Source organism: Podarcis gaigeae (assembly GCF_964106915.1).
Source record: "Podarcis gaigeae genome assembly, chromosome: 1".
Taxonomy (NCBI): Eukaryota; Metazoa; Chordata; class Lepidosauria; order Squamata; family Lacertidae; genus Podarcis; species Podarcis gaigeae.
In genome coordinates this window covers 91,723,732-91,742,652 of record NC_139678.1, presented here as the reverse complement: position 1 = coordinate 91,742,652, position 18,921 = coordinate 91,723,732, and the positions used below count along the sequence as shown (strand labels likewise).

The 18,921-nt window shown below is 40.6% G+C and overlaps 1 protein-coding gene across 9 annotated transcripts in view; it reads left to right on the top strand.

Moving 5' to 3' along the window:
* SEMA5B (semaphorin 5B) overlaps positions 1-18,921 on the top strand; it is a 353,564-nt gene that overhangs the window by 214,523 nt on the left and 120,120 nt on the right. For all 9 annotated transcript variants that reach the window (XM_083734995.1, XM_083734993.1, XM_083734992.1 and 6 more), the window contains one exon: positions 8,400-8,445. In XM_083734995.1, the coding sequence (XP_083591121.1) occupies positions 8,400-8,445 (46 nt within the window). The remainder of the gene's footprint in view (positions 1-8,399; positions 8,446-18,921) is intronic.

Here is an 18,921-nt window from a genome sequence, read left to right as displayed (position 1 = left end):
ATGGCAGTTTCCAATAATGAGGCTGCTTCAAAGTCAAAAGCTGGTGATTTGCCCATGGCTGAGGATACATTATGAGCAAATACTGCATTTTTCTCATTTTTAATATATACATGCATATATGATTTGACATTAGCCTGTTTTGTCTCAGATAGAGCTTCACAACTATAAATCTGGAATTAATTATGTAGTGCTGAAAATAGTCAGTGTGGTGTGAAGGTTAGAGCATCAGACTAGGAGCAGGGATACTCAGGGTGAGATTCCTAATGAAACTTAACTGGCTGATCCTGAGGCAGTTACTGTCACTCAGTCTAACTTACCTCATAAGTGAGTACGTGAGCATTAAAGAAGAACCAGAAGACCCATATACAGTTATGTGGCATAAAAATGTTAATTGTCAACATCACCATCTCTAAGGCGAACACATGGAGTTTAGGAGATTGAACATTTAAATATAAATGCTCTGGTTGAACCAGGATTCTTATGTAGGTATACAATAATGTTTAGATATATGTATATTCTATTCACAACATGATGAGTCTAGGAAACTCTGATGTAAAGTTGCCTAGGAAAGCTTGGCTGATGTTGTTTGTTTGTGTAGTCAAGACTGTTACTATTTCACAAGGATGGATGTTGCTTAGCATGTGGAATCTGTTTCAGGATTTTACGTCCTCAAAATCTTAGCTTTCATCAGGAAAAAGCAATCTGCTGGATCTCATGAATCCCTAGGATAATGTGGACATCTTTACTTAGGCAGTATCTTGAAGACTCAGCCTTGGATGTGGTTCTGGTGACTAATGTGCTAATGCTTGCCTCCATGGCTCCTCATAGGCTCAGTCCTGATCTCTTGCCCTTAATGTGCACAGAGTTAAGGATGTGATATTCTTCAGTTCAAAGCTTGGATTTAATTATGTCTTGTGTGCCTCAGCTCTTTATAGTGAATCATGATATACAGCAGACTTAAACCTAATGTATATGCAAGACTGAATGAGCTAAGATGAGTTATCGATGTTAGAATAGGCTGCCTTAGTATTATCTTGTAATCTGCTGTGTTTACCCCCTACCAAGTGATGAGAAATTATCTTGCCTGTCTGACATGTTAATGTGGATGCAAAGAGAGAGAGAGAGTTGTGTAGATTTTATCTACATTATTGGGAGGAAGGGGCAAAAGAAACTGTGGAGAGTAAACAACCTCCCTTCTACCAACATGGTTCTGCTGTGTTTCCTGGGAGACAAAAGAAAGGCACCGATTTAAAAGTCACATCACGGGCTACTCACGTCTAGTAACGACCTGGTGGGAAAGAAAAGCCCCTTTGTAATCTATAGAAAGATGTAAAGAACCCTTGAAAATTAGTTAGGAAGCTGTATTTATGATAGACAGGAAAAGAAACAGGTAATTAAAGGTCTCAAGGTTTCTCTAGGGAGAGAAGAGGAACAGAAAGGGTAATTTCAGTGCAGTGTGTGTATGTACTTTAAACCTGTAGACAGTCTGAAATAGGATGGAAATTTCAACCATAGCTTGATCTGGCTCACAAAGAAAGGGTGTTGAAGTTGACTTGGAGAGGGCAGTTGCTAAGGTGAAGGTAACCTTGTGGTAAGTGATAGTGTGAGGGACCCATTATTTCAAATCCTTTTTAAAAAGCAAAATTGCGACAGTAGCATAGAATAAGGAAGGAAGCTGCTCTGCACTGTGACAGCTGCGACCAACTCCCTGAATGAATGCAAAGTGAATGTAACATTTTGAGGTTGAGAGGATTCTGGAGGTTGCTAAAGTTGGAATTACGAGTCATGCATAGTTCTATAACTTTTTTGGGGGCGGGAGACTTCTTTTTTAAAACAATTATACAGTGCAGCTGCTGAGACTGCAATATGAAGTTTGTTTTTGTTGTCTTTAAACAGGACGGAGGAAGAGGGAAACTTAACTTTTTCCCTCATGCCATTTTTCTGCTGAAAATTCTCCAGCTATTTTTATTTATGGAAAATATATGGGTAAGCGCAAGATTAATAATTTAGTGACATCCGCAGACTTGGATGCTCACCCCCATCACAGATCCTTGGAGGGTCTATGCTGCTTACTTTAGCTCCATTGTGAAAGCAGTTCCTTTATTTGTGCTCCCTGCTTCTTGGAAAGTTGCAAAGCTATTAAGAGGTCCTGACTGTCCTCTTATACTGCGACAGATAAGATTATTTAGGAGCCTTTTGGGAAGGCCTTTGTTGATAGCGTAGTCCCAAGTATGAACTGTCTACTGAATATGCCTCTATATACCCTACATGCTCTCTGTGGCTAGTGGAAGCTAAATAATATGTGCAAATACACACAAATAGGTTTAATTCAAATGCTTTGCAAGCTGCAGTATCTCATCTAAATTGTTGATACACATAGCTCTGCTTTTATGGAACTTGTTTGGAGTTAATGGGCATTATATATATATACACACATGAGAGAACATGCAGTGCTGCATTGAAGGAATGTTTTAAACAAGAGGCAGGCATGAGTTGAGAACTGTCTAGGAAACTGATATTTCATTTGGTACTCAGCCAATCCAGATTGATTGACTATCACTCTTTCACGTGAAATTTAGTAACTGAAATGGAGTTCCTGTATTTGCTGACTTGCTGTTCTACTTTGCTTGTTGTTCCTCTCTCCACTGTACACATGCTCAAAGGCATTTTCCCTCTTCATTATTACTTCATATATTGCAGGGCTAGATGTGATCCTCTGGCATAGCTGTTAGCTGATGTGGATAATAGAAACCAGAGGAAGTTGGACTTAGGCTGTGTGACTTTTTCCCCAGGTCCTTCTCTATACTTTTTTTTAGTTAATACCAATCTTTGAGTGCCCTTTGACCATTCCCCCTCTTTGTTTCTCACCAACCACATGTTATCTCCATCCTGCATGTAGTGAAAGCAGGGATGGAGGAGGAATCTGTTTTAAAATGGATTTGTACACATAATTTGGTGGTTCTGAGTTAATCAAGATTTGCCTCAACCAGACCACCTCTTGCATTGAGTGACTGCTTTTCCATGACATATGTGCATTTCAGTGTTAACTTTCTGCAGATCATGTGCAGCTTGAGGGGGGAAAGATTGTTTGTGTATTGCAGTTTATCAGCTTAGAATCAGTTTTGTGTTGGTGTGCATGCAGGATCACTGTGAAATAGTGATGGTCAGATGGTGTATGTGATGTGGATATGTGAGAGAAGCATCCCAAGAGGAAATAAAAACAGAAACTGTAGAAAAGAACTTGGGTTCAAACACTTTCCACACAATGCAGCAGGATGGCTGAGTTCTTAATTTCATTTCAATTAGAAAGGAGATTTCTGTTAAACAACTTCCCCACTGCTGATGGGCATCGTGCCTGAAGAGAAGAGCTTTGCCGATAAGACAGCACGCAAATTGGCTTCGAACACCCTGTGAAATATTTATAAACCTTTTGTAAGAAGTTCTGTGCTTTCATTACAAAACAGATTAGGTGGTGGCTTTTAGATATCTTCAGATTTGTTTTTCCACACTTGTTATAAACACTTTGCTTCATCCTTCCCATAAAAACTAGCAAATATGTAGGAAGGGTAGTGGGGGCCTCTCTTCGAATAATTGTAGAGTTGGAAGGGTCATCTAGTCCATCCACCTGTCATGCAGGAATCTCAACTAAAGCATCAATTACCAATGGCCATCCAACCTTTGCTTAAAACCCTCCAAGGAAGGAGAGCCCACCACCTCTCATGGAAGTCCGTTCCACTGTCAAACAGCTCTTACCATCAGACAGTTCTTCCTGATGTTTAATCAGAACCTCCTTTCTTATAACTTGAAGCTATTAGTTTGGGTCCTACCCTGCAGAACAGGAGAAAATAAGCTTGCTCCACATATTCATCTAAGGGAATGTGACATCCCTTTAGATATTTGAAGATGGCTATCATATCTCCTCTCAGTCTCCTATTTTCCAGGCTAAACATACCCAACTCCCACAACCGTTCCTCATAAGGCTTGGTTTCCAGATGTCTGCACACATTCCAGCTTGTCAGTATCCTTGTGTAATATGATTTGTATTAAATATGTTGTTTGTGCCACGTTTATTTGGCTTTTCAGGATAGCAATCTCACAAGTGACTTTTCCATAAGCACACAAATAGCATTGACTGTTATGAGAATAAGTACCTCTTAGCTCCTTCTAACTATGTGTTTTGTCTTGTTCTCTTGCCCTGACCCAGGTCATGCTTTTTTATGGTGCTAGGTACGGCAAGGATTTTGTCTTTTGCCAGCCAGGCACAGCAGAATTAAAAAGAGATTATGGAAGAATTTGTCTGTGAGATTTGTACGGCTGTTTAACTCTTAAGAAATCCCAAAATAAACTAGGTTGTTGGAGAGAAAGGTAATCACCATCTTAAAGCATTAGCTCAAATTTGTTTGGTGCCTTCAGATTTAACTGCAATTCAGTTATTCACTTATAAATTATACCTGTATTGATGGAACTTGAGTCACTTTGTTGTTTCTTGTTTCTGCATTTCCCTCCCCCGCCCCCCGGGTGGCCAGGAATATTTGCACGTGAGTATTTGCTCACAAGTCCCACTGCAGGATGGAATTTGTAGTCCTCAGGTTATATGCACAGTGAGACACTGTGTATGCATGTTTGCTGTGTCAAAGTGCTTGTAGCCACTTAGTTGTATGAACACCAATAGATGTTAGGGATCAAACTTGGCTGTTTGGCACTGGTGGAAAAAATCCGTTTTGTGAGATAAACAGATTTGGCAATGTTAAATGAAATGAGTTGGCGGAAACAGGATTTTGAGAATCCAAAATTAATGTTACAACAGCATGTAAACTCTAATGAAATGCAAAGCTGTGAGAGAGATGAAATAACCTGGTTCAACTATAGAACTGGTTTTGTGGACTTGGATTTTTCACCTGGATGTCTTATTAGAAATTTCTGCTTCCTAGAATCTATATATGGAAGCCAGCGGTGGAGGTTTCTCTGGCACAAAAACCACACATTTGCCATATGTAGAAATCTGTTACATCTACTGTGGAAATGTCCCATCATTTCAACACCAACATGCCTTTAAAATGCATGACATTTTATTTTATTGGCATTCTACATAAGCAGTGTTGACAAGAGTTTGGGATGGTGTCATGGTGCATCTGAGGAAAGAAAAAATAAATAAAACAAAGGCCAACAGAGGGTTTTGGCATTTTTGTCTTGTTAGTGACCTGAGTACCCTAGTCACATTTCCCAGCAAGTTAATTGTACTGTATTGACAGCTTTTTGATCTGAAGATACTTGCTCTATTGATGTCAGTGGCCTCTCCTGAGAAAGCTGACTGTACCTGTTCCCTGTAATTAATATGCTACTCCTTATTGAGTTGTTCTTCATTAGATTGGCTGCCCATTCTCATTCAGTAGCCATGGAAGAAATAATATTAAAGTTGTTTATTCAGTCAAAATATACAGCATGTCCAGAAACCTGGAACAAGCCCCAAATACTTACTATGAGTCTTCCAAAACCAATGCATTTAAATAGCATTCTTAACAACAGTATAGTAATTCATGGCCATTAAACCTCAGGTTGCCCTGCTCTGGGTAAACTGGGACCTGAGGCTTATGAATGGTCAAACTCCCTGAGGAGCACATTGGAATTTTTTTGATACATTATGCATTATATTAGTTTAGCAATGGCAAGATGACATTTCCCTAAAGGTTGTAAGAAAAATGCATGGATGAATTAGAGTTACAAATCAAAAGCCAAAGTTGGTGAAACTGCATCAGGGTTCTGTGTCCAACAAGAAAAAAAAAGAAAATAATAAGATATACAGTATAACCATGGAAATCTTAAATTTATTGCTAGGCAGTAACAACAGAGCTTGTACACATTGAACCAAATGCCTTGGAGATGTTAAAAGGATGTGGATAATCAAATGTTTGGGTAACAGAAGTTCTGTTTATAAAACATGGTACCCGCACATTCTTATGTGACGGAAAGCCTTGGCTAGCTCCAGGCAGTGAGACCACAGAGATTCTGTTGAAATTATAAAAACACGTAAAAATTTATATTTGATGCATCTAAAAGCAGCCGACTGCTCACTGTCTTCTTGGTCTTTCTGACTTGAAGAAGGACAGTTATTTTGTTACCCATAGATTAGCATTCTGGCCTGTTTCTAGAATATGGATTAAGGATGCTTTCTTGCATTGCCTTTGTGGTGTGGGAGTTGCTGCAGTGGACTGGAGTCCTTGCTTCACTTGGGTAACATGAGGACTGCTCTCTCGCCTATGCTGACACTGAGGTTCCTCACAATTTCTGTGTTGTCCCCATCAAACCCAGGGTGATACTGGTGTAGAGAGGAACTGCAGTGCCAGAGTTCCTCTTGGAGCTTCTGGGGTTACCTGAGTGATGCACGAAGGAACTCCTGAGCTATGACAATACTGTTGACAGCAGCAGAGAGGCAAAACATGGTACATCTGAGAAGAAGAAGAAGAAGAAGAAGAAGAAGAAGAAGAAGAAGAAGAAGAAGAAGAAGAAGAGGAGGAACTTTTGACTTGTCGTTAACTGTCAAAGGTAGATAGGAATCTTTTAGATGTGCATCATGGAGAGCAAGTGTGTTGATTATGTGGTATGGGTGTTGTAAGTAGGCTTTGTGTGAGGATTTGGCGGTGTGTCCAGGTAAGATTTTAAATGCAGGTGCTGTGTTCAGGACTTGAAATCCAAGTGGGAGAAAATTGAATTCATAAATCAAAGCCCAAGCTACCTTGTAAAACAATATCAAGCAGTTGCTTGAGTAAACAATTTTCTCAACTCACAGAAAGAAGAAGAAAAAAGAACTTAAGAAATGTACATGTTAGAAGTCTTGGGGCTAAACTGTGTGCAGCATGGGTGATCCATGATTGGATTTCCTGATGTCATTCTTTTGAGGGGAGAGGCTTAAAAAGGGTCATAGGAACCTGTTTGGATCAGGGCTACTATAGTGCTGATCAAAGTAACTTAACTTTAACCCTTTCCCTTCATGCTGCGGTTTTGATCCAAATTGTAACTTTTCCAACCCTCCTCCACTGAAATTAGCTGTGGATAGCAGAACATATTTGCATTCTGTAGCTAATACCCTTGGGGGGGGGGTAATTTTAGTTGGAGAAAGCGTTCATGCATCTTTTGCTTTACCCAAAAGATACATGGAAGGGGTGTGCAAAATACAGCTGGCCTGCAGAAGCCATTTTTACTTGCACATGACAACATGTTTGTGTGCCAGATAGACATCTCTGTGCACCTTCCCTAAACAAAATTGATTGTTTCCCGCCTATTTATTCTGTTCCTGCTTGATAGTGAAATTCTGTGGTGCTGATGTGGAATGATAGGAAGAAAGGCTGTGGTCTCAGATTTCCCTTTTATTTTTGGGCTTTCTGTTCTTCCTCAGATGTTCTGGTAAGTTGGCAATTTCCAGGACTCACAACCCAGTGAGCTATCAGTAAGCTACTGGACCAAATTCAAGGTCCTATTACTAGCATATAAAGCCCTAAATAGCTTGTGACCCGAGTACCTAAGACAGTAGTTCACCTTGATACCAACAATCTCAGACCCTACGATTGCCAGGTGAGGTCTTGATGGTGGTTCCAGGGGCTGCCTGGTTGACATTGACTTGTGACAGATCATTTTCAGTAGTTCTTCTCTGGTGGTAGAATTTCTAGTGAGTTGTGCCTGTCTTCATCACCATTTACTTTCAGGAGGAATTCGAAAAACTTTCTGTTTACCCAGGCATCTGATGGTTGAATAATATTTTCCCCTGCAACCCCAAGATTATTGGATGGAAGAAAGTTTTTAACTGTAACTGCATTTAGATGTTTTAAATTGTACTTGTTTTTAGACTATTTTAACTGTTTTATAATGTTTTTGCTTTGCTTTTTAATTTGTGTGTCTGTTTACTGTCCTTGGCTCCATGGGAAGAGTGTGAGTCATGTGGTCAAGTGGTCATGTCACTGGAGTACTTTTGAGGCTGAGAACTTTTGATTCTGCTGTGCTTAGAGCCTGATGTAGATTCAGTGCTTAGGTTCCATCTCTCTCTCTCTCTCTCTCTCTCTCTCTCTCTCTCTCTCTCTCTCTCTGTGTGTGTGTGTGTGTCAGAGAGAGAGAGAGAGAGAGAGAGAGAGAGAGAGAGAGAATGGCAAGTTTCAAATCTCGCCAGAAATTCAGCTTTCTTTGTACAGGGTATTGGAGAGTCCTTTTGTTGTTACAAGTGCATTAAAAGATGAGCAAACAAGGAGACCCCTTATTAGCTTTTCATTGATTGGTGCTGCAGGGTTGGTGCGCAGTCTACATAAATGCTGCTTCTGAGCCACAGTAGTGCAATGATTTTAAAAAAATTCACTTTAAAGGTTTTGCGCAACTTCTAATACTTAAAAAATTTCCTTTGCTTGCTCACACAGGAATTACCTCTTCAGACTCAGTCTCCACAACGTTTCTCTTATTCAGGTATGTTCATGTTTCCCATCAAATGCTTGTTCTGACTACATAATTAACAGGCTACACAAATAGTCTTTTTTAAAATAATAATAATAATAAATGGTGCTAATTTGTTTTTGAAGTAATAGTGGAACTGGATTGGTCTGGAGGTCAAGACATCAAATAAGGCTTTCAGGGTCACATGGACCCCCAGGTCCTTATATTGTTGCTTTGCTTTTCCAGTGTGGTGCTCATACCCCTTTTGCATATTCTTCTCACTCTGAATATAATGCAGGGGGATGGGGATTCTGCACTTCGTTTTTTTAGCTCAGCTCTTTCAGCCTTTGCGTCTTGTTGAGCGAAGGAGGAATGGACAGGTGCCAGGAATGGGCATCGCATTAGAAGCAAAGTGGGTCTTGTGACAGATCGCCAGAGGAAGCTTAACTAAAACAATTGTAAAGAAATCCTTAGCCTTTATTAATGCCGACATCATCAGCTACCAGAGAAGCTTTTTACTATTCTCTTCCATCACTATTCCTGAGATTTTGTTGGCCCTGTATGAGCAGAAAATGCTGAGGAGCTGGATTTTGTTGAATTCCTTAGTAGCAACATGTTAAGATGATAAGAATTTCAGAGGGAAGTGCTCTTTGCAAATAGGTGTCCTCTTCATCCTGATGGCAGCAACCTCACCGAATGATCCTAAGCGTAGCAAGGGATTCAGTCATTATTTAAAATCACTTTAGCTGTATCACTGAAATTGCTCTCAAGTTAAATTGTAGCATGGGGTTTTAATAACATCAGTACTGCAGGCGGGTAAATATTACAGTTGGATCAGACTCCTATTTAGTCTTGTTTCACATTGTTATGATCATGAAGTCATATGTGTACATGGCATTCTTCTAACGGATAAACTCGGTTCATGTTCTTTAAATATGTGGTCAAGGACTTCACTCCCACAATTGATTTTGGGAAGTAGCGGTTTTCAAGGAACAGCACAAAAGCAGTTTCAGAATTTGGGCATAAGTTCAGAGTCAGCCTTCTCCAACCTTGGGTGCACATTAGCTGTTGCACTGCAACCCCTTTTACCATTGCTGGACATTGCCTGTGCTGGCTCGGGAGGGTAGGGGTTATAATTAATGCAAAGGAACCAATCCGTAACTGGAAACTGGGTAACTGTATGTATTCAAACAAAGCTTGGAAGGAAAGAAGAAATGGGGGCCAGGACCTCTGGAATACCCATGGCATCTGCATGTTTTTTTTAACAGATGGTTTAAAATGTACTTATTCTGGTCTGCATTTGGATAATTTACAATTCTATGCTATGTTTTTATTGTACATGTAAGCTATCTTGTGAGGTTACATACCCTGAAAAATAGGGTAAAAAATACAAGACAGAATGAAACAGAGCATCAAAATGCATCCCTTCAAAGGCTAGCCGACAGATTCCTTAGGCTTGGTGGACTAGGAACTTCAGCTTCCTGTGACTTAACTTGAGCATTAGATCTATTCCATAGAGTTACCTGAAGAAGTGATGTTCCAGATTACAGTTGTTGGCAGATACTTTCTAGTAATTTGCGCTCAATTAATAGGATGCACTCTGATACTTGCTACCCATTTATTCTTCCTCTGAAATTCATGCCAATGCTCTGTTTGCATTGCTTCAGGATAGTTGTAGAAATTGAAAACCTCCCCCCCCCCCCCGCTTTCTTTTTGTCTCTTACCTGTTATGTTATTCTTTCTGGGGAAGCACACTGGGTCCATTAATGCCAGTTAACAGCTTTCTGCTACACAGTCTGGATCTGTTTAGAAACAGGAGTGTACAGTATACGCTGTGTGATAACAAAAGCAAATGTTGTAGAAAAGCTTTTCACGAAGGTGGTAAAACACAGGCTAGGATACAGGGGGAAATCTAGCTACTTGGCGATTAGCGCAGTTTGAAACAACTTTTCAGGCCACCTCTGGTGGCTTTTTATTTACTTAATGGCAAGTCCTCCCATCAAATCACACAGGCATGAAATTTGTATTAGTGGGAAGGATTTATACTTATGTTTGATTAGTGATTAGACACAGTTAGTCTCCCTCTCCAGATCACATTTGACAATGCCAGAGTGCCTAGTAGTCATGCTCCCATAAAGACTGAGACTTCATCATAAGTGTCTCTACCTTCCTTTACAACCAGAGCAAAACGTTGAGTAATTGTCACTTTCTGTCTGTAGGCCTTCTTCCCAGAAGTGTAGAGGCTTCTCCTCTTAGAAATGGGGGTGAGGAACCCTTTTCAGCCCATGGGCCACATCGCCCTTTGTGGGCTACATGCCAGTGGTGGGCGGGATCAAAAGCAAAAGTGGGTGGAGCAGCAAATGCAAATTTCACCTTGGCGCAGTAGGCTAGTTTCTACACACACACACACACACACACACACACACACACACACACACCTCTCTATCCTCCATCCAGGCGACCTAGAAGCATTATTAGGGTTCAGTGACATATATGAGTGTGGCAGAAACACTTCAGAAGGGTGTGAGGCAGGGCTGTTGAGGAGTGCTGCCTGGAGAGAGGGATGCTGGGTGAGGAGTGTCCCAAAGGCCCGATAGAATGGGGTAACTGTGCTCCATCTGGTACGCAAGCTGAGACCCTACCTGCCTGCAGACTGTCTTGCCAGAGTGGTGCATGCTCTAGTTATCTCCCGCTTGGACTACTGCAATGCACTCTATGTGGGGCCACCTTTGAAGGTGACCCGGAAACTGCACTTAATCCAGAATGCAGCAACTAGACTGGTGACTGGGAGTGGCCGCTGGGACCACATAACACCGGTCCTGAGAGATCTGCATTGGCTCCCAGTACTTTTCCGAGCACAATTCAAAGTGTTGGTGCTGACCTTTAAAGCCCTAAACAGAATGCCCTCCCTTCGGATGTGAAGGAAATAAGCAGCTATCTTCTATTTAAAAGACATCTGAAGGCAGCCCTGTTTAGGGATGTTTTTAATATTTAATGCTGTATTGTTTTTAACACTTGATTGGGAGCCACCCAGAGTGGCTGGGGAAACTCAGCCAGATGGGCGGGGTATAAATAAATTATTATTATTATTATTATTATTATTATTATTATTAGAGAGAGGCTTGGAGAAGGGCCCCTTTGGCCCCCAGGCCTGAGTTTTCCCACCCCATCTTACAACTAGAACCATTCCAATATCACGGAAGCACGAACACAACATTCACTGACAACACCTATGATTTAGCATCCATTTCACATGTCTGTTTAAGATATTTAAATTAACAATTGTAGTGTATTGGAATAGTGCCAAGACCTAGGGGGAAAGTATTAAAAGATAGCTGACAGAAATGGATCTGTTGGACTATACAGCCTTCAGTAATAAACAGTTAGCCATTTAGCCCAAAGCATCCAATTAAGTCTAATTACATTTAATGTAAATATACCTTTAAATTACAGTTTGACCCACAAAGATTGCATTGTTCTGCTAAAACGCTCCCTCTTTGCTTTCTTTTGGCACATTGTACCTCATTTCAGGATTCGTTCACTGTTTGCCAAGATCTGATATATTTCCTGGTGTGTGTGGTTTTTTCCTGAAGAACAATAAATTTAAGACGAATTTTAAATATTTTTACGTATGCAGCTGTCAAAGGAGTATTTCTAGAAACATTTGTTAGCTGCCAGAATTGGAGTAAAAGCTAGGGCTGAGTGATCCAGGGTTGTTTTTCCCCCAGTTGTACTTTTTCTTTTAATCAGAAAATGAACATTTTCTCCCATTTTGCATATAGCGGTCATTCATCACACTTACTGTATTCATCGTCATCCCCCATCCACAACAGGAAAAGATTATCATACCCTTGAACCAAAGAAACAATGTTGTTTGACTCATAATGTTAATATTTTCTTCTGAACACCAGTTGGGATTGAGGATGCTGTCGACATTTCCATTGCTCTAGTTAAAAGTTTCGTGATGTGGATGTTAACCTTTTACATAAAGTGCAACTAAACAACATCTTGGAAAGCAATTCAGCCTAGCACTATGGCAATCATTCCGTCATTTCAGCTTGCCATGTGCGACAATTCTCTCCCCCCAGGAATTGTTCTGGGGGGTTCTCCCCAGTGTCAATTTTTTTGGCAGGGTGGGAAGAGAGATGGGCACCCCTTCATTCTAATGTAAGTTCTTGTGTGGGCTTCTGCTAGGGGGGACTTGTTACTTGAATCCAGCCTTGAAGTTTCTCTTTCTGTAAGGCTGTCGAGCAATATAGGTTGGTCTTTTAAACCTTGATCTAATTGATGAAATCAAAGGGGAGATAACTTTAATGTTGGCTTCAGTATAGCTGGGCTCTTACTTTCAAATTGCCTTTCTGCATTTGAGACTGATGAAACGTTTATATCAGCTGTCTGCCTAACAGGAATACTAAATGATGATTCCTGCACACATCGTTCACTGTGTTATAAGTGTTTTTTAAAGGGTTAAACCCTAATCCCTGGCATTCACACAGAGGCCAAGAAAAGGGCTTTTTACAGTAGACTTCACAATTAAGAGATTAGGTGGGAAATGTTGCTTTTAAAAACAAAATCCCCATGGCATGTTTTAAGAAGTAAATTATGTCTGAACCGACTGAGCAAAGCACGTATTACTATTGTTTGCAAAACTGGGGCGCCTGGAGCTCAGTTGGTGGTACGGAGTCATGCAGAGTGGTACAAAGTTGTACTTAGAAGCGAGTGTTCTTTGAAGCATAATGTTCATGCTTACCTCTGAATATCCAGGGTGCTCTGGATATTTTGGTTTTTGAGTGTTGTCTGTCTCATGGCATTATTCTTTGTGAATGACTGCCAGAGCATTTAATTAATTAATTAAAACATTTGTAAACCCACACTTTCCTAAAGTATATCAAGACAGCTTACAAACATGCAAAATATAATAAAAGAAATCCATAAATATCCATAAAACCTGACCAAATACATCAGTAAAGGATCAGTAGATACCTGTGGTTAAAAAGAGTAATTCATATTGTGAAGGCCTGTCTAAACAGCACAGTTTTCAGAAGATGTCTGATACAAGGCAGGGGTGGTTCCTCCCAAACCTCTACTGGCGGGGAGTTCCAGAGGGCAGACCTTGTACACTAAAAAGCTTCAGGCCCTTAGTGAAGGCCAGCTAAAGCTCAGGGTGCAGAGAACCTTCGGAAGTGCTCCATGAGATTATCTCAGTGCCTGAGATGGAGTATAAGGGATTAGATCAGGGTTTCCCAAACTTGGGTCTCCAGCTGTTTTTTGGACTACGGTTCCCATTATTCCTAGCTAGCACGACCAGTGGTCAGGGATGATGGGAACTGTACTGCAGAAACAGCTGGAGACCCAAGTTTGGGAAACCCTGGATTAGATGATACTTATCAATATCAGCACTACGATGTTTACAAACCAGAACAATATAACATATAGAGAAACACGCCATTTTGGAATTGCAGTTCACTCTCTGTGAACTGTCATGTTTTGTTGCAGCCCCTATTTTCTACCCTCCCTTGGAGCTACCTTGCATATGGCATTCATCAGGTGAGGACTGCAGTGTTTTGGGAAGGCCGTGCAGCTTCAGTTTCCTTCTGGTAGCCCTCAATCCTTCTCTCATGTTACAATGAAGGGTCATCCATACAAATGAAACCGAATAGCACTAGACTAAGGTCAAGCATAAGAAGGTACTTCTCCATGCAACACATAATTATCTTACAGAATTTGCTTCCATGAATTTGCTGTGGAAAGCCACAGGTTGAGGCTCCTTTTATTAAGGGATTTGACCCACAAAGAGAGGTCTGCCAATGGCCATTAGTCATTATAACTGAATAGAAAATCCACTATTCAGAGGCAGTGTTCCTATCAATATCAGTAGCTGGCTACAAACAATCTAGGATTGCAGCTGACTGATCAGCAGTGCTGGTGGATCATTTTCATTTGATCCAGCATGGTTTTGTCCTGTGCTTACAGCAAAAATGGATGCAGAGGCCTAATTCATAAATCCCACTGAGGACTTTCAAGCTCTTTGGCTGCTGCTGTCTTCATTAAGCCAGTAGTGTTATGAGTTTAAATTAGCCTTGTACGTGAATGATTTATTATTATTTATTAGTAGACCTAAAACATCTATACCATAATTAATAGTTTTGGTAGCATTTCAGATTACTTGATTAAAATCTATAATAATGCTATGAAGCAAGTCTACTTTGTATACTGATTTTGCTGCTGCACAGTTCGTAACGTGAGCCAGTGTGGTGGTGTGGTTAAGAGCGGTAGTCTCGTAATCTGGGGAACCGGGTTCGTGTCTTCGCTCCTCCACATGCAGCTGCTGGGTGACCTTGGGCCAGTCACACTTCTTTGAAGTCTCTCAGTGCCACTCACCTCACAGAGTGTTTGTTGTGGGGGAGGAAGGGAAAGGAGATTTGCAGCATTTAATTATATGTTCCCTAAGTTTATATAATGGGTTATATAATGAATTATTTAGGAAGTTTATTTGGGTTAACCTCCGCCACACTTTTCTCTTAAGAGAATGCAATTGCTTCATTCAGTCCAGAGGTTCACTAAGCTCCCCCAGGGACAATTGATTTAGACAGAGCATAGAGGACACTGCTGTAATGAACTCTCGACTACTGCACAAACCTGCTTAATGTTTGACTGTTATAATTTGCACTGTTTATGCATGGAATGTTCGTGTATATTGTCCCAAGTATTTTTTGAAACTGAAAAATAAAGTTTAAACATAAATTAAATAAAAATAAAAAGCAGTGCACTGGGCAAGTCTGGGCAAGTCACTTTCTGTCTCTCAGCTTTATCAGGATAAAATGGGTAGGGGGAGTATATCATGTACTCCTTGCAAGAAATGTGGGATATAAATGTAATAAATAAGTAATAATAAATGAATGCAAATTCAACTGCAATGTTTGGGATTTAGCTTTGGTTGTTATTCAGACTGGAGTGCTGTAGGGCTTTGTAATTGTTGCTGTTGTTGTTGCATATTAGTTAAAGTGATGATGAAAACATTTCAGTGAGTTCCAGCTGTTTTGTTCATGCAGTCTGCTGATTGTGTATGAACCTCCCACCAGCAAACTGGGGAGCTCTAACATGAGGTGGGGCCGGATTTAGGTTTGATGAGGCCCTAAGCCACTGAAGGTAATGGGGCCCTTTATATGTCCAACTGTTCTTTGTCAACAACAAATTGTCACTGTTTTTTTGTGTTGAATATATGCTATATGGAAATTTATGGATCTATTAGGTATCTAAAGCCATTTGCGCATGTTGCCATGCAACCAGTCCATGCAGAATGTAGGCACCCTATATATAGAAATGAGCAAACCAGTGATATTTTAGGGAGCAGGCTAGCTGGCGGGGCACATTACTTACATCATAGGAGCCTACACAACACAAAACACTGTTGCTGTATGTAGGTTTTATTTTATTTGTTTTTTAACTTATATTTTGAAAATGTACGTCCAGCTTTTCTCCCCTTTAAATTTTTAGGGGACCCCCAAGAGAGTGGGGCCCTAAGCTATAGCTTTTTTTAGCTTATATGTAAATCCAGCACTAAAGGTGTAGGCGATGGAGAATGTTGCTTTTGGAGAGGGAACTCGGCTGACAGTATGTGGCAGGTGTGGGTAAAGCTCAGCCTCCAGAACGTTGTTTTCACATACTCAAAATAAGCCATGTTGTCAAAGGTTTTGTGTTGCCTAAAAACAAGGTAGTGATTAATGGCAAAAATGATTAGCCTTTTTTTTTATTTACTTACGGGGAGACTTGTCTTAGGGGGGGGAATTGCTATCTTTTGGCACTTTTCCAGAAGAAAGTGATATTCAAGATATAATTGATAGCAATTACCTCATATATAGCCTCTCTGCTCTATATGCAATGATGAATGATGAAGCCTAAATACCAAACATTCACTTCTGTTTTTAACCCCTAGGCAAATCTTTCATTTCACTTTCTTGTCTGCCTGTCTGTATATTCATACCTTCTATTCTATAAAAAAGTGAAACTTTATGCCTAGGCCACAATTTTCTGGCTTCATTTGGACTATCATATCTTGGCTGAATATGAATATGGCTGAATATGGCTGAGTGGACCTTTTAACTGCTTATGTAGCTCCTTCGTGTGAGTGAGCAAATAACCAAGAAGTCTGTTAACCATAGTTTTCCAATTTGGTTGAAATAGTTAATTGCTTCACACAAGCCAGGATATTAAGCAATGGTTTGTGTCTTAATATCGTGGCTTATTCTGGAGATTTTAACCTTAACTTCTTGGTTCAGATAAAACAAGAAACTATAAATTAATGAAAGACTTTCGCGTTTGTCTGCTGGCTCATGTAAATGGTGGAGTGAATGGACACTGTGTATTGGCAAAAGGCTTGTTCACATCTTGGGTTATTAAACCTAGATATGATAACCTGAACATAGCGACTCTTATAGCTTCTCACTTTTACACACACACACACACACACACACACAAAAAAAAAAAACACACACACACGGAGCAACTTGCCTTGTGGTTTATATTAGGGCTTTCTGTGAGTACTCAGTAAGTAATCAGTATGAATTATGGATTTTTTCCCCTGAAGCCTGATCTGTGTTCTATATTTGCTGCATTAAATAGACACACTTGCAAGTTTTAAAATGACCTTTACTACTTGTGAATCCATGGTATGTGACATCTTTGTGCATGATACATAACGTTTAAACTGCTACTGTAGTCCCATCTTGCTCCCCCCCCCCAAAAAAAAACCCCGAAAAGGAGAAAATGGGAAGTATATTGATATTTGTACATAGTTATCAGGATGGAAAGGCTGAACACCCACCCTAGCCAAGTACTGGCAAAGGCTGCATTTGAACATCATGTGAATAAGCTGCAATAAATATACAGTCATACCTCGGGTTGCGAACATGATCCGTGCGGGAGGCACGTTCGCAACCCGCAGCGTTTGCAGTCTGAAGCACTGCATCTGTGCATGCGTGTGACGTCATTTTGTGTTTCTGTGCATGTGCGAGCGCTGAAACCCGGAAGTAACCCGTTCCGGTACTTCTGGGTTCGGCGCAGTCTGCAACCTGAAAACGCACAACCCGCAGCGTTTGTAACCTGAGGTATGACTGCATAATAATTTGGCCTGGAATCTGGAATAGTAACTGCCATACTTTAAAAATCCAGAAAGCTCTTGCCTTCACAGAACAGTGTTGGCCCTGCAAAACCTTTCTTTCTTTATCACCATTTACTAACTTGTTGTTGTTGTTGTTTAGTCGTTTAGTCGTGTCTGACTCTTCGTGACCCCATGGACCAGAGCACGCCAGGCACTCCTGTCTTCCACTGCTTCCCACAATTTGGTCAGACTCATGTTTGTAGCTTCGAGAACACTGTCCAACCTCTGTCGTCCCCTTCTCCTTGTGCCCTCCATCTTTCCCAACATCAGAGTCTTTTCCAGGGAGTCTTCTCTTCTCATGAGGTGGCCAAAGTATTGGAGCCTCAGCTTATTTCCCTCCAAATCAGCTACATGCACAAAAGGGTCTAACTTATAAATCCCGTAAATAAACAAACAAACTCACTAACAGTGAGTAACAAGAGCGCATTAAAGTTTCAGTCATGCATTATATATAATGTGTAAGTGCTTGGCAAGAGATGCATTGATCTTACAAAGGATGTAAATTAACCCTCAAATCATAAGTGGCTTACCAGAGGACCGTAACACTTGTCATTTGTTTAACATCCAAACCCTCTCTTGTTTTATCAGTTGCAGTACTGACATAATACTGCTGCAGCACTATACTTCTGGTGACATTTTGTAAGTGCGGCTAAGCTAGGAACTTAGCTGGCGCACACGTTTTAGAATAAGCTCTTTCGGGGCCCATTCCTCTACAGCAGTACTCGAAACCATGGAGCGTATTCCCAGGAAACTGAGTTTAGGATTGCAACCATAGGGCTCACCCAGGCTTCCATCTTCCCCGTGATTTCTAGGCACATGTCTGAAAAGTGGTTCTTATGTCCTGCCACTTTCCTCAGGAAAACCCGCTGTTTACTGCCTAATCAGAACAAATCTGCAGAAAACCTTCCTTTTTCTTTATTTTGGAAGGGCTGCGGGGATCTTGGTTCAATTATTCATGTTGGGTGGTAAAGCCCCATGTTGAAAACTTTTGGAATAGAGTATTCTCCATTATATGCACAATTACAAATCCTGCTTCAGCCCTACTATCTTTGGACATAGACTTTGGCTCCACTCTGCAACACAGACTGCAGCACGATTAGTGATAGCTCAACAATGGAAGAACCAGACTGAAATACTCCTAAAATATGGGAAAATAATATCTGGGACACAGCAATGTCTGAACGTCTCACCAGACACAGAAGAGCAATTAAAGGCATAACATTCCAAGAAGTGTGGACCCCTTTCTTTAACTATGTTAATGACCAAAATCAAGACCTTGTTATACCAACCACTCAATATTCTCAGTGGAGAAGGGTACATTAAGTAATATGTTTGAAAGTTTAATGTGT